We start from the raw sequence: 16058 nt of genomic DNA on the forward strand, positions 1-16058 counted from the left end.
GGCCTGTATACTCACACTCTCCCTGTGTACACAGTGTGTGGGGTGTGTACAGGGTCACTTACTGTATCAGTGTGAGGCTGGGCCTGTATACTCACACTCTCCCTGTGGACACAGTGTGTGGGGTGTGTACAGGGTCACTTACTGTATCAGTGTGAGGCTGGGCCTGTATATTCACACTCTCCCTGTGTACACAGTGTGTGGGGTGTGTACAGGGTCACTTACTGTATCAGTGTGAGGCTGGGCCTGTATATTCACACTCTCCCTGTGTACACAGTGTGTGGGGTGTGTACAGGGTCACTTACTGTATCAGTGTGGGGCTGGGCCTGTATACTCACACTCTCCCTGTGTACACAGTGTGTGGGGTGTGTACAGGGTCACTTACCCATCATTCTCCTCTCGTTGAGCTGCTTCTTCCTGTTGGACCACCAGCCGATCCTGGGCCTCCTGCAGCTCCTGTTGGATCTGCTCCAGCCGCGTCTCCAGCTCCTGATTGGTCAGTTTGAGCTTCTCGTTCTCAATGCTGGTCTCGTCCTGTTTACTGCGCAGAGCAACAAGCTCCGCCTCCAACTGGGAGGGAGGGACAAGCAAAGGGATCTCGTCCAATCACTAATGATAAGGCAATGATCATATAAAAAGTATTAAAATCAATTCCCTCTCCCTCTCTCTCTCACTCTTTCCCCATCTCTCTCACTCTTTCCCCATCTCTCTCACTCTTTCCCCATCTCTCTCACTCTTTCCCCATCTCTCTCACTCTTTCCCCATCTCTCTCACTCTTTCCCCATCTCTCTCACTCTTTCCCCATCTCTCTCACTCTTTCCCCATCTCTCTCAGTCTTTCCCTAAAATTGAATTAAAAACTAGAAGCATAAAACTACTGGTATTTATTAAAATTAAAGCTTAAACTACTTAACTAGAGTCATATATCCAAAAATAACTGTATTTGAGGCTTAATTTGTTTTTGCTTGGTTTGAGTGAATCGAATATATTTTGTGGTTGCTACGGTCTCTTTGTGTAGCGGGGACGACTGTTAAGCAGGGGCCCTTGAGTATATCACTTGATTCCAGTGTGATTGGTGGGATCCATTTAATTTTAATTTAATTTAAATCAATTAAAGGGTAAGTCATGGCAGGACAGCTCGGCCCTGTGGCATGCTCCTCCTGCTCTATGTGGGAAATCAGGGACACTTTCTGTGTCCCTGACGACCATGTGTGCGGGAAGTGTATCCAGCTGCAGCTACTGACAGACCGCATTGCGGCACTGGAGCTGCGGATGGATACATACTGGTGCATTCACGATGCTGAGAACCACGTGGATAGCACGTTTAGCGAGTTGGTCACACCGCAGGTAAAGGGTGTACAGGCAGGAAGTGAATGGGTGACCACCAGGCAGAGCAAGAGGTGCAGGCAGGTAGTGCAGGGGTCCCCTGTGGCCATCCCCCTCTCAAACAGATAGACCACTTTGGATACTGTTGGGGGGGATGACTTATCAGGGGAATTGTAAACAATTTTACAACACCAAGTTATAGTCCAGCAATTTTATTTTAAATTCACAAGCTTTCGGAGGCTTCCTCCTTTGTCAGGTGAACGATGTGAAAATCAGGGGAAGGCAGCAGCAGCCAACTTCCTGGCACCACGGGTGGCTCTTCTGCACAGGCTGGGAGGAAAAAGACTGGAAGAGCTATAGTGATCGGGGAATCAATTGTAAGGGGAATAGACAGGCGTTTCTGCGACCACAACCAAGACTCCAGGATGGTGTGTTGCCTCCCTGGTGCAAGGGTCAAGGACGTCTCAGAGCGGCTACAGAACATTTTGGAGGGGGAGGGCGAACAGCCAGCTGTCGTGGTGCACATAGGCACCAACGATATAGGTAAAAAAGGGGATGAGGTCCGAAAAGCAGAATATAGGGAGTTAGGAGGTAAATTTAAAAATAGGACCTCAAAGGTAGTAATCTCAGGATTGCTGCCAGTGCCACGTGCTAGTCAGAGTAGAAATAGGAGGATATTTCAAATGAATACGTGGCTAGAGGAATGGTGCAAGGGGGAGGGATTCAAATTCCTGGGACACTGGAAACGGTTCTGGGGGAGGTGGGACCAGTACAAACCGGACGGTCTGCACCTGGGCAGGGCCGGGACCGCTGTCCGAGGGGAAGTGTTTGCTAGTGCTGTTGGGGAGGGTTTAAACTAAAGTGGCAGGAGGTTGGAAACCTGAGCAGGGAGACAGAGGAAAGCGTGTCAGGAAGGGACAGAAGGTATGGAGTAAAAGGTAAAGTGTTAAAAAAGGAAAAAGCAGGAACTAAGTGTCACAAAACATATTTGAAAGTTCTTTATCTGAATGCGCGTAGCATTCGTAACAAAATGGACGAGTTAACGGCACAAATAACTACGTATGGGTATGATCTTGTGGCCATTACAGAAACATGGCTGCAGGGTGACAACAACTGGGAATTAAATATGCCAGGGTATTTAACAATCAGGAAGGACAGGCAGGAAGGAAGGGGAGGTGGGGTGGCTATGTTAGTAAAGGAAGGAATCACTGTAATACAGAGAAATGATATTGGGACAAAGGATCAGGATAATGAAACAGTTTGGGTAGAGATAAGGAATAATAAGGGGAAAAAAACACTCGTGGGCATAGTATATAGGCCTCCTAATAGTTGCAACTCTGCTGGAAGAAGTATTAATCAGGAAATAGTCGGGGCATGTAATAAGGGAACAGCTATAATTATGGGGGATTTTAACGATCATATTAACTGGACAAATCAAATTGGGCAGGGCAGCCTTAAGGAAGAGTTTATTGAGTGTATTAGGGATGGATTTCTTGAGCAGTATGTAACTGATCCTACAAGGGGGCAAGCAACCTTGGACCTGGTCCTGTGTAATGAGTCAGGGTTAATTAATAATGTCCTAGTTAAGGATCCCCTTGGAATGAGTGATCATAACATGGTTAAATTCCATATCCAATTAGAGGGTGAGAAGGTTGGTTCTCAAACAAGCGTACTGAGCTTGAATAAAGGAGACTATGATGGTATGAGAGCGGAATTGATTAAAGTGGACTAGGAAAATAGATAAAGGGTAAGACGGTACATGAGCAGTGGTGTTCATTCAAGGAGTTATTTTACAACTTTCAAAAAATATATATTCCACTGAGAAAAAAAGGGTATAAAAGAAATGACAGCCATCCGTGGCCAAGTAAAGAAATTAAGGATAGTATCCGACTAAAAACAAGGACATATAAGGTAGCCAAACTTAGTGGGAGGATAGAAGATTGGGAAGTCTTCAAAAAAAAGCAAAAAGTAACTTAAGGATTGATTAAGAATGGGAAGATAGATTATGAAAATAAATGAGCAAAAAATATAAAAACAGATAGCAAGAGATTCTATAGTTATATAAAAAGAAAAAGGGTGGCTAAGGCAAACGTAGGTCCCTTAGAGGATGAGACCAGGAAATTAATGGTGGGAAACATGGAGATGGCAAAAATGCTGAACAAATATTTTGTTTCAGTCTTTACGGTAGAGGACACTAAGAATATCCCAACACTGGACAAACAGGGGGCTCTAGGGGGGGAGGAGCTAAATACGATTAAAATCACTAAGGAATTGGTACTCAGTAAAATAATGGGACTCAAGGCGGATAAATCCCCTGGACCTGATGGCTTACATCCCAGGGTCTTGAGGGAAGTGGCAGTAGGGATTGTGGATGCTTTGGTAATAATTTTCCAAAATTCTCTGGACTCAGCAAAGGTCCCGGCAGATTGGAAAACTGCTAATGTAACACCCTTATTTAAAAAGGGTAGTAGGCAGAAGGCTGGAAATTATAGACCAGTTAGCCTAACATCTGTGGTGGGTAAAATTTTGGAGTCTATTATTAAGGAGACAGTAACGGAACATTTGGATAAACATAATTTAATAGGACAAAGTCAGCATGGCTTTACGAAGGGGAAGTCATGTCTGACAAATTTGCTTGAGTTCTTTGAGGACATAACGTACAGGGTGGATAAAGGGGAACCAGTGGACGTAGTGTATTTGGACTTCCAGAAGGCATTCGACAAGGTGCCACATAAAAGATTATTGCTCAAGATAAAGAATCAGTGGATTGGGGGTAATATTCTGGCATGGGTGGAGGATTGGTTATCTAACAGGAAGCAGAGAGTTGGGATAAATGGTTCATTCTCGGACTGGCAACCAGTAGCCAGTGGTGTTCCGCAGGGGTCGGTGCTGGGTCCCCAACTCTTTACAATCTATATTAACGATTTGGAGGAGGGGACCGAGTGTAGCATATCAAAGTTTGCAGATGATATAAAGATGGGAGGGAAAGTAGAGAGTGAGGAGGACATAAAAAACCTACAAGGGAATATAGACAGGCTGGGTGAGTGGGCGGAGATTTGGCAGATGCAATACAATATTGGAAAATGTGAGGTTATGCACTTTGGCAGGAAAAATCAGAGAGCAAGTTATTATCTTAATGACAATAAACTGGAAAGTACTGCAGTACAAAGGGATCTGGGGGTCCTAGTGCAAGAAAATCAAAAATTTAGTATGCAGGTGCAGCAGGTGATCAAGAAGGCCAACGGAATGTTGGCTTTTATTGCTAGGGGGATAGAATATAAAAACAGGGAGGCATTGCTGCAGTTATATAAGGTATTGGTGAGACCGCACCTGGAATACTGCATACAGTTTTGGTCTCCATGCTAAAGAAAAGACATACTTGGTCTCGAGGTAGTTCAAAGAAGGTTCACTCGGCTAATCCCGGGGATGGGGGGGCAGACATATGAGGAGAGGTTGAGTAGATTGGGACTCTACTCATTGGAGTTCAGAAGAATGAGAGGCGATCTTATTGAAACATATAAGATTGTGAAGGGGCTTGATCGGGTGGATGCGGTAAGGATGTTCCCAAGGATGGGTGAAACTAGAACTAGGGGGCATAATCTTAGAATAAGGGGCTGCTCTTTCAAAACTGAGATGAGGAGAAACTTCTTCACTCAGAGGGTAGTAGGTCTGTGGAATTTGCTGCCCCAGGAAGCTACATCATTAAATAAATTTAAAACAGAAATAGACAGTTTCGTAGAAGTAAAGGGAATTAGGGGTTACGGGGAGCGGGCAGGAAATTGGACATGAAGCTGAGTTCGGATCGGTCAAGGCCCTGTGGGTGGCTGAGAGGGCCCACGGGCTGAGTGGCCGGGTCCTATTCCTACTTCTTATGTTCTTTAAATTTGAGGTTAGGATCAGATCAGCCATGATCTTATTGAATGGCGGAGCAGGCTCGACGGGCCGATTGGCCTACTCCTGCTCCTATTTCTTATGTTCTTATGTTCTTAAATGAATTCCCTCTCCCTCACTCACTCTCAGTCTTTCCCCATCTCCCTCACTCTTTCCCAATCGCTCTCAGTCTTTATCTCTCTCAGTCTTTATCTCTCTCAGTCTTTATCTCTCTCAGTCTTTATCTCTCTCAGTCTTTATCTCTCTCAGACTTTCCCAATCTCTCTCAGTCTCTATCTCTCTCAGTCTTTATCTCTCTCAGTCATTCCCCATCCCTCTCGGTCTTCAGCTCTCTCAGTTTTTCCCCATTTCTCTCACTCTTTCCCCATCTCTCTCTCTTTCCCCATCTCTCTCACTCTTTCCCCATCTCTCTCACTCTTTCCCCATCTCTCTCACTCTTTCCCCATCTCTCTCACTCTTTCCCCATCTCTCTCACTCTTTCCCCATCTCTCTCACTCTTTCCCCATCTCCCTCACTCTTTCCCCATCTCTCTCACTCTTTCCCCATCTCTCTCACTCTTTCTCCATCTCTCTCACTCTTTCCCCATCTCTCTCATTCTTTCCCCATCTCTCTCACTCTTTCCCCATCTCTCTCACTCTTTCCCCATCTCTCTCACTCTTTCCCCATCTCTCTCACTCTTTCCCCATCTCTCTCACTCTTTCCCCATCTCTCTCACTCTTTCCCCATCTCTCTCACTCTTTCCCCATCTCTCTCACTCTTTCCCCATCTCTCTCACTCTTTCTGACTTCAAATTTCCCCCTTCAGGATTGGACAGAATTCTGCTTCCTGGACATTTTCCTTCAGCCCAGGTACCCCCCCACCCCGGTGACAATGAATCTGTTCTGAAGATTCTGCCATTAATTCACCCACTCCCCCCTCCCCATTCTCATCCACAGTCAGTGTGAGTCAGTCCCTGGCAGTCAGTCTCCTGCCCACTGTCTGAGCCCAGTGATGGTACATTAACCCTCACTGCTCCCCCAATGTGTACTGTCCATGTACCAGAGCTGACCCCCAGACACACACGGGCTGTGACTGAATTGCCCCCATTTCCTGCTGTGTCCATCCCTCATTACCTGGGGAACAGCTTCATCGGAACGAGACCCCTCACTGCCGGGAGAATGATCCCTCTCTCTGTAATAAAACCAAAGGATCAGACAGACAGGAAGAGACAGTCAGTGACAGTGTCAGAGAGCAGGGTTACTGGGGACATTTATTGTTAGATTTCCTCACTCACCCGCACCTCAATCCCAAATCCCAGACCATGTCCCCTGTTCCTATCATCCATCAGGGACTCCAAGGGGCTGGGACTGAGCCCAAGGCCCTTACTGTATCAGTGTGAGGCTGGGCCTGAAAACTCACACTCTCCCTGTGTACACAGTGTGTGGGGTGTGTACAGGGTCACTTACTGTATCAGTGTGAGGTTGGGCCTGTATATTCACACTCTCCCTGTGTACACAGCGTGTGGGGTGTGTACAGGGTCACTTACCCATCTTTCTCCTCTCGTTGAGCTGCTTCTTCCTGTTGGACCACCAGCCGATCCTGGGCCTCCTGCAGCTCCTGTTGGATCTGCTCCAGCCGCGTCTCCAGCTCCTGGTTGGTCAGTTTGAGCTTCTCGTTCTCAGTGCTGGTCTCGTCCTGTTTACTGCGCAGAGCAACAAGCTCCGCCTCCAACTGGGAGGGAGGGACAAGCAAAGGGATCTCGTCCAATCACTCATGATAAGGCAATGATCATATAAAATGTATTGAAGCCATTTCCCTCTCCCACTCTGAGTCGTTCCCCATCTCTCTCAGGCTTCATCTCTCTCACTCTATCCCTCTCAGTTTTTCCCTATCTCTCTCAGTCTTGATCTCTCTCAGTCTTGACCTCTCTCACTCTATCCCTCTCAGTCTTTCCCTATCTCTCTCAGTCTTGATCTCTCTCAGTCTTCATCTCTCTCAGTGTTCCTTATCTCTCTCACTCTATCTCTATCTCTCTCACTCTTTCTCTATCTCTCTCACTCTTTCTGATTTCAAATTTCCCCCTTCAGGAAAGGACAGAATTCTGCTTCCTGGACATTTTCCTTCAGCCCAGGTGCCTCCCAACCGGGTGACAGTGAATCTGTTCCGAAGATTCTGCCATTAATTCACCCACTCCCCCCTCCCCATTCTCATCCACAGTCAGTGTGAGTCAGTCCCTGGCAGTCAGTCTCCTGCCCACTGTCTGAGCCCAGTGATGGTACATGAAGCCTCACTGCTCCCGCAGTGTGTACTGTCCATGTACCAGAGCTGACCCCCAGACACACACGGGCTGTCACTGAATTCCCCCCATTTCCTGCTGTGTCCATCCCTCATTACCTGGGGAACAGCTTCATTGGAACGAGACCCCTCACTGCCGGGAGAATGATCCCTCTCTCTGTAATAAAACCAAAGGATCAGACAGACAGGAAGAGACAGTCAGTGACAGTGTCAGAGAGCAGGGTTACTGGGGACATTTATTGTTAGATTTCCTCACTCACCCGCACCTCAATCCCAAATCCAAGACCATGTCCCCTGTTCCTATCGTCCATCAGGGACATCCAGGGGCTGGGACTGAGCCCAGGGCCCTTACTGTATCAGTGTGAGGCTGGGCCTGTATACTCACACTCTCCCTGTGTACACAGTGTGTGGGGTGTGTACAGGGTCACGTACTGTATCAGTGTGAGGCTGGGCCTGTATACTCACACTCTCCCTGTGTACACAGTGTGTGGGGTGTGTACAGGGTCACGTACTGTATCAGTGTGAGGCTGGGCCTGTATACTCACTCTCCCTGTGTACACAGTGTGTGGGGTGTGTACAGGGTCACTTACTGTATCAGTGTGAGGCTGGGCCTGTATATTCACACTCTCCCTGTGTACACAGTGTGTGGGGTGTGTACAGGGTCACGTACTGTATCAGTGTGAGGCTGGGCCTGTATACTCACACTCTCCCTGTGTACACAGTGTGTGGGGTGTGTACAGGGTCACTTACTGTATCAGTGTGAGGCTGGGCCTGTATATTCACACTCTCCCTGTGTACACAGTGTGTGGGGTGTGTACAGGGTCACTTACTGTATCAGTGTGAGGCTGGGCCTGTATATTCACACTCTCCCTGTGTACACAGTGTGTGGGGTGTGTACAGGGTCACTTACTGTATCAGTGTGAGGCTGGGCCTGTATACTCACACTCTCCCTGTGTACACAGTGTGTGGGGTGTGTACAGGATCACTTACCCATCTTTCTCCTCTCGTTGAGCTGCTTCTTCCTGTTGGACCACCAGCCGATCCTGGGCCCCCTGCAGCTCCTGTTGGATCTGCTCCAGCCGCGTCTCCAGCTCCCGATTGGTCAGTTTGAGCTTCTCGTTCTCAGTGCTGGTCTCGTCCTGTTTACTGCGCAGAGCAACAAGCTCCGCCTCCAACTGGGAGGGAGGGACAAGCAAAGGGACCTCGTCCAATCACTAATGAAAATGCAATTATCATATAAAAAGTATTTAAACCATTTCCCTCTCTCTCTCTCTCAGTCTTTATCTCTCTCAGTGTTTATCTCTTTCCCGATCTCACTCAGTCTTTCCCCATCTCTCTCACTCTTTCCCCATCTCTCTCACTCTTTCCCCATCTCTCTCACTCTTTCCCCATCTCTCTCACTCTTTCCCCATCTCTCTCACTCTTTCCCCATCTCTCTCACTCTTTCTGACTTCAAATTTCTCCCTTCAGGATAGGACAGAATTCTGCTTCCTGGACATTTTCCTTCAGCCCAGGTGCCCCCCGCCCCCGGTGACAGTGAATCTGTTCTGAAGATTCTGCCATTAATTCACCCACTCCCCCCTCCCCATTCTCATCCACAGTCAGTGTGAGTCAGTCCCTGGCAGTCAGTCTCCTGCCCACTGTCTGAGCCCAGTGATGGTACATGAACCCTCACTGCTCCCCCAGTGTGTACTGTCCATGTACCAGAGCTGACCCCCAGACACACACGGGCTGTGACTGAATTCCTCCCATTTCCTGCTGTGTCCATCCCTCATTACCTGGGGAACAGCTTCATCGGAACGAGACCCCTCACTGCCGGGAGAATGATCCCTCTCTCTGTAATAAAACCAAAGGATCAGACAGACAGGAAGAGACAGTCAGTGACAGTGTCAGAGAGCAGGGTTACTGGGGACATTTATTGTTAGATTTCCTCACTCACCCGCACCTCAATCCCAAATCCCAGACCATGTCCCCTGTTCCTATCGTCCATCAGGGACTCCCAGCGGCTGGGACTGAGCCCAGGGCCCTTACTGTATCAGTGTGAGGCTGGGCCTGTATACTCACACTCTCCCCGTGTACACAGTGTGTGGGGTGTGTACAGGGTCACTTACTGTATCAGTGTGAGACTGGGCCTGTATACTCACACTCTCCCTGTGTACACAGTGTGTGGGGTGTGTACAGGGTCACTTACTGTATCAGTGTGAGACTGGGCCTGTATACTCACACTCTCCCTGTGTACACAGCGTGTGGGGTGTGTACAGGGTCACTTACCCATCATTCTCCTCTCGTTGAGCTGCTTCTTCCTGTTGGACCACCAGCCGATCCTGGGCCTCCTGCAGCTCCTGTTGGATCTGCTCCAGCCGCGTCTCCAGCTCCTGATTGGTCAGTTTGAGCTTCTCGTTCTCAATGCTGGTCTCGTCCTGTTTACTGCGCAGAGCAACAAGCTCCGCCTCCAACTGGGAGGGAGGGACAAGCAAAGGGACCTCGTCCAATCATAAATGATAAGGCAATTATCATAGAAAATGTATTAAAATCAATTCCCTCTCGCTCTCTCACTCTTTCCCCATCTCTCTCACTCTTTCCCTATATCTCTCACTCTTTCCCCATCTCGCTCACTCTTTCCCCATCTCGCTCACTCTTTCCCCATCTCTCTCACTCTTTCCCCATCTCTCTGACTCTTTCCCCATCTCTCTCACTCTTTCCCCATCTCTCCCACTCTTTCCCCATCTCTCCCACTCTTTCCCCATCTCTCCCACTCTTTCCCCATCTCTCCCACTCTCCCCATCTCACTCACTCTTTCCACATCTCACTCACTCTTTCCCCACCTCTCTCAATCTTTCCACATCTCTCTCACTCATTCCCTATCTCTCTCACTCTTTCCCCATCTCTCTCACTCTTTCCCCATCTCTCTCACTCTTTCCCCATCTCTCTCACTCTTTCCCCATCTCTCTCACTCTTTTCCCATCTCTCTCACTCTTTGCCCATCTGTCTCACTCTTTGCCCATCTCTCTCACTCTTTCCCCATCTCTCCCACTCTTTCCCCATCTCTCCCACTCTTTCCCCATCTCACTCACTCTTTCCCCATCTCACTCACTCTTTCCCCACCTCTCCCTATCTTTCCACATCTCGCTCACTCATTCCCCATCTCTCTCACCCTTTCCCCATCTCTCTCACTCTTTCCCCATCTCTCTCACTCTTTCCCCATTTCTCTCACTCTTTTCCCATCTCTCTCACTCTTTGCTCATCTCTCTCACTCTTTCCCTCTCTCTCTCACTCTTTCCCCATCTCTCCCACTCTTTCCCCATCTCACTCACTCTTTCCACAACTCTCTCAATCTATCCACATCTCTCTCACTCATTCCCCATCTCTCTCACTCTTTCCCCATCTCTCTCACTCTTTCCCCATCTCTCTCACTCTTTCCCCATCTCTCCCACTCTTTCCCCATCTCTCTCACACTTCCCCCATCACTCTCACTCTTTCCCCATCTCTCTCACTCTTTCCCCATCTCACTCATTCTTTCCCCATCTCTCTCACTCTTTCCCCATCACTCTCACTCTTTGCCCATCTCTCTCACACTTTCCCTATCTCTCTCACTCTTTCCCCATCTCTCCCACTCTTTCCCCATCTCTCTCACACTTTCCCTATCTCTCTCACTCTTTCCCTATCTCTCCCACTCTTTCCACCTTCTCTCTCACTCTTTCCCCATCTCTCTCACTCTTTCCCCATCTCTCTCACTCTTTCCCCATCTCTCCCACTCTTTCCCCATCTCTCTCACACTTCCCCCATCACTCTCACTCTTTGCCCATCTCTCTCACTCTTTCCCCATCTCGCTCATTCTTTCCCCATCTCTCTCACTCTTTCCCCATCACTCTCACTCTTTGCCTATCTCTCCCACTCTTTCCCCATCTCTCTCACTCTTTCCCTATCTCTCCCACTCTTTCCCCATCTCTCTCACTCTTTCCCCATCTCTCTCACTCTTTCCCGATCTCTCTCACTCTTTCCCCATCTCTCTCACTCTTTCCCCATCTCTCTCACTCTTTCCCCATCTCTCTCACTCTTTCCCTATCTCTCTCACTCTTTCCCAATCTCTCCAACACTTTCCCAATCTCTCTCACTCTTTCCCCATCACTCTCACTCTTTCCCCATCACTCTCACTCTTTCCCCATCACTCTCACTCTTTGCTTATCTCTCTCACTCTTTCCCCATCTCTCTCACTCTTTGCCTATCTCTCTCACTCTTTCCCCATCTCTCTCACTCTTTCCCCATCTCTCTCACTCTTTCCCCATCTCTCTCACTCTTTCTGATTTCAAATTTCCCCCTTCAGGATAGGACAGAATTCTGCTTCCTGGACATTTTCCTTCAGCCCAGGTGCCCCCCCCGCTGGTGACAGTGAATCTGTTCCAAAGATTCTGCCATTAATTCACCCACTCCCACCTCCCCATTCTCATCCACAGTCAGTGTGAGTCAGTCCCTGGCAGTCGGTCTCCTGCCCACTGTCTGAGCCCCGTGATGGTACATTAACCCTCACTGCTCCCCCAGTGTGTACTGTCCATGTACCAGAGCTGACCCCCAGACACACACGGGCTGTGACTGAATTGCCCCCATTTCCTGCTGTGTCCATCCCTCATTACCTGGGGAACAGCTTCATCGGAACGAGACCCCTCACTGCCGGGAGAATGATCCCTCTCTCTGTAATAAAACCAAAGGATCAGACAGACAGGAAGAGACAGTCAGTGACAGTGTCAGAGAGCAGGGTTACTGGGGTCATTTATTGTTAGATTTCCTCACTCACCCGCACCTCAATCCCAAATCCCAGACCATGTCCCCTGTTCCTATCGTCCATCAGGGACTCCAAGGGGCTGGGACTGAGCCCAGGTCCCTTACTGTATCAGTGTGAGGCTGGGCCTGAAAACTCACACTCTCCCTGTGTACACAGCGTGTGGGGTGTGTACAGGGTCACTTACTGTATCAGTGTGGGGCTGGGCCTGTATACTCACACTCTCCCTGTGTACACAGCGTGTGGGGTGTGTACAGGGTCACTTACCCATCTTTCTCCTCTCGTTGAGCTGCTTCTTCCTGTTGGACCACCAGCCGATCCTGGGCCTCCTGCAGCTCCTGTTGGATCTGCTCCAGCCGCGTCTCCAGCTCCTGATTGGTCAGTTTGAACTTCTCGTTCTCAGTGCTGGTCTCGTCCTGTTTACTGCGCAGAGCAACAAGCTCCGCCTCCAACTGGGAGGGAGGGACAAGCAAAGGGACCTCGTCCAATCATAAATGATAAGGCAATTATCATAGAAAATGTATTAAAATCAATTCCCTCTCCCTCTCTCTCTCACTCTTTACCCATCTCTCACTCTTTCCCCATCTGACTCAATCTTTCCCCATCTCTCCCACTCTTTCCCCATCTGACTCACTCTTTCCCCATCTCTCTCACTCTTTGCCCATCTCTCTCACTCTTTCCCCATCTCTCTCACTCTTTGCCCATCTCTCTCACTCTTTGCCCATCTCTCTCACTCTTTCCCCATCTCTCTTCCTCTTTGCCCATCTCTCTCTCTCTTTGTCCATCTCTCTCTCTCTTTGTCCATCTCTCTCACTCATTCCCCATCACTCTCACTCTTTGCCTATCTCTCTCACTCTTTCCCCATCTCTCTCACTCTTTCCCTATCTCTCTCACACTTTCCCTATCTCTCTCACACTTTCCCTATCTCTCCCACTCTTTCCCCATCTCTCTCACTCTTTCCCCATCTCTCTCACTCTTTCCCCATCTCTCTCATTCTTTCCCTATTTCTCCCACTCTTTCCCTATCTCTCTCACTCTTTCCCCATCACTCTCACTCTTTCCTCATCACTTTCACTCTTTGCTTATCTCTCTCACTCTTTCCCCATCTCTCTCACTCTTTGCCTATCTCTCTCACTCTTTCCCCATCTCTCTCACTCTTTCCCCATCTCTCTCACTCTTTCCCCATCTCTCTCACTCTTTCCCTATCTCTCTCACTCTTTCCCTATCTCTCTCACTCTTTCCCCATCTCTCTCACTCTTTCCCTATTTCTCCCAATCTTTCCCCATCTCTCTCACTCTTTCCCCATCTCTCTCACTCTTTCCCCACCTCTCTCACTCTTTCCCTATTTCTCCCACTCTTTCCCGATCTCTCTCACTCTTTCCCCATCACTCTCACTCTTTGCTTATCTCTCTCACTCTTTCCCCATCTCTCTCACACTTTGCCTATCTCTCTCACTCTTTCCCCATCTCTCTCACTCTTTCCCCATCTCTCTCACTCTTTCCCCATCTCTCTCACTCTTTCCCCATCTCACTCACTCTTCCCCCATCTCTCTCACTCTTTCCCCATCTCTCTTACTCTTTGCCCATCTCTCTCACTCTTTGCCCATCTCTCTCACTCATTCCCCATTACTCTCACTCTTTGCCTATCTCTCTCACTCTTTCCCCATCTCTCTCACTCTTTCCCGATCTCTCTCACTCTTTCCCTATCTCTCCCACTCTTTCCCCATCTCTCTCACTCTTTCCCCATCTCTCTCACTCTTTCCCGATCTCTCTCACTCTTTCCCCATCTCTCTCACTCTTTCCCCATCTCTCTCATTCTTTCCCCATCTCTCTCACTCTTTCCCGATCTCTCCCACTCTTCACTCATCTCTCTCACTCTTTCCCCATCACTCTCACTCTTTGCTTATCTCTCTCACTCTTTCCCTATCTCTCTCACTCGTTCCCCATCATTCTCACTCTTTCCCTATCACTCACACTCTTTGCTTATCTCTCTCAATCTTTCCCCATCTCTCTTACTCTTTCCCCATCTCTCTCACTCTTTCCCAATCTCTCTCACTCTTTCCCCATCTCTCTCACTCTTTCCCCATCTCTCTCACTCTTTCCCCATCTCTCTCACTCTTTCCCCATCTCTCTCACTCTTTCCCCATCTCTCTCACTCTTTCCCCATCTCTCTCACTCTTTCCCCATCTCTCTCACTCTTTGCCCATCTCTCTCACTCTTTGCCCATCTCTCTCACTCTTTGCCCATCTCTCTCACTCTTTGCCCATCTCTCTCACACTTTGCCCATCTCTCTTACTCTTTGGCCATCTCTCTTACTCTTTGCCTATCACTCTCACTCTTTGCCTATCTCTCTCACTCTTTCGCCATCTCTTCACACTTTCCCTATCTCTCTCACACTTTCCCGATCTCTCCCACTCTTTCCCCATCTCTCTCACTTTTTCCCCATCTCTCTCACTCTTTCCCCATCTCTCTCACTCTTTCCCTATCTCTCTCACTCTTTGCCTATCTCTCTCACTCGTTGCCTATCTCTCTCACTCTTTCCCTATGTCTCTCACTCGTTCCCCATCACTCTCACTCTTTCCCGATCTCTCTCACTCTTTCCCGATCTCTCCCACTCTTTCCCCATCTCTCTCACTCTTTCCCCATCTCTCTCACTCTTTCCCCATCTCTCTCACTCTTTGCCCATCTCTCTCACTCTTTGCCCATCTCTCTCACACTTTGCCCATCTCTCTTACTCTTTGCCCATCTCTCTTACTCTTTGCCTATCACTCTCACTCTTTGCCTATCTCTCTCACTCTTTCGCCATCTCTTCACACTTTCCCGATCTCTCTCACACTTTCCCGATCTCTCCCACTCTTTCCCCATCTCTCTCACTTTTTCCCCATCTCTCTCACTCTTTCCCCATCTCTCTCACTCTTTCCCTATCTCTCTCACTCTTTGCCTATCTCTCTCACTCGTTGCCTATCTCTCTCACTCTTTCCCTATCTCTCTCACTCGTTCCCCATCACTCTCACTCTTTCCCGATCTCTCTCACTCTTTCCCGATCTCTCCCACTCTTTCCCCATCTCTCTCACTCTTTCCCCATCTCTCTCACTCTTTCCCTATCTCTCTCACTCTTTGCCAATCTCTCTCACTCGTTGCCTATCTCTCTCACTCTTTCCCAATCTCTCTCACTCGTTCCCCATCACTCTCACTCTTTCCCTATCTCTCTCACTCTTTCCCTATCTCTCTCACTCTTACCCTATCTCTCTCACTCTTTCCTATCTCTCTCACTCTATCCCCATCACTCTCACTCTTTCCCCATCTCTCTCACTCTTTGCCCATCTCTCTCACTCTTTGCCCATCTCTCTCACTCATTCCCCATCTCTCTCACTCTTTCCCCATCTCTCTCACTCTTTCCCTATCTCTCTCACACTTTCCCTATCTCTCTCACTCTTTCCCTATTTCTCCCACTCTTTCCCTATCTCTCTCACTCTTTCCCCATCACTCTCACTCTTTCCCCATCACTTTCACTCTTTCCCCATCACTCTCACTCTTTCCCTATCTCTCTCACTCTTTCCCCATCTCTCTCACTCTTTCCCGATCTCTCTCACTCTTTCTGATTTCAAATTTCCCCCTTCAGGATAGGACAGAATTCTGCTTCCTGGACATTTTCCTTCAGCCCAGGTGCCCCCCCATCCCGGTGACAGTGAATCTGTTCCAAAGATTCTGCCATTAATTCACCCACTCCCCCCTCCCCATTCTCATTCACAGTCAGTGTGAGTCAGTCCCTGGCAGTCAGTCTCCTGCCCACTGT

The 16058-nt window shown here is 48.6% G+C and overlaps 1 protein-coding gene across 1 annotated transcript in view; it reads right to left on the reverse strand.

Annotated features, from left to right (window-relative positions):
* The window catches only part of LOC137344348 (uncharacterized), a 187140-nt gene that overhangs the window by 104537 nt on the left and 66545 nt on the right, over positions 1–16058 (reverse strand). The window contains exons 22-30 of the mRNA XM_068007225.1: positions 12532–12716; positions 12119–12176; positions 9759–9943; positions 9266–9323; positions 8478–8662; positions 7587–7644; positions 6739–6923; positions 6326–6383; positions 383–567 (exon numbers count right to left, since the gene is read on the reverse strand). Of these exons, the coding sequence (XP_067863326.1) occupies positions 383–567; positions 6326–6383; positions 6739–6923; positions 7587–7644; positions 8478–8662; positions 9266–9323; positions 9759–9943; positions 12119–12176; positions 12532–12716 (1157 nt within the window). The remainder of the gene's footprint in view (positions 1–382; positions 568–6325; positions 6384–6738; positions 6924–7586; positions 7645–8477; positions 8663–9265; positions 9324–9758; positions 9944–12118; positions 12177–12531; positions 12717–16058) is intronic.

The sequence above is a fragment of the Heptranchias perlo genome, chromosome 27 (assembly GCF_035084215.1).
Source record: "Heptranchias perlo isolate sHepPer1 chromosome 27, sHepPer1.hap1, whole genome shotgun sequence".
Lineage (NCBI taxonomy): Eukaryota > Metazoa > Chordata > Chondrichthyes > Hexanchiformes > Hexanchidae > Heptranchias > Heptranchias perlo.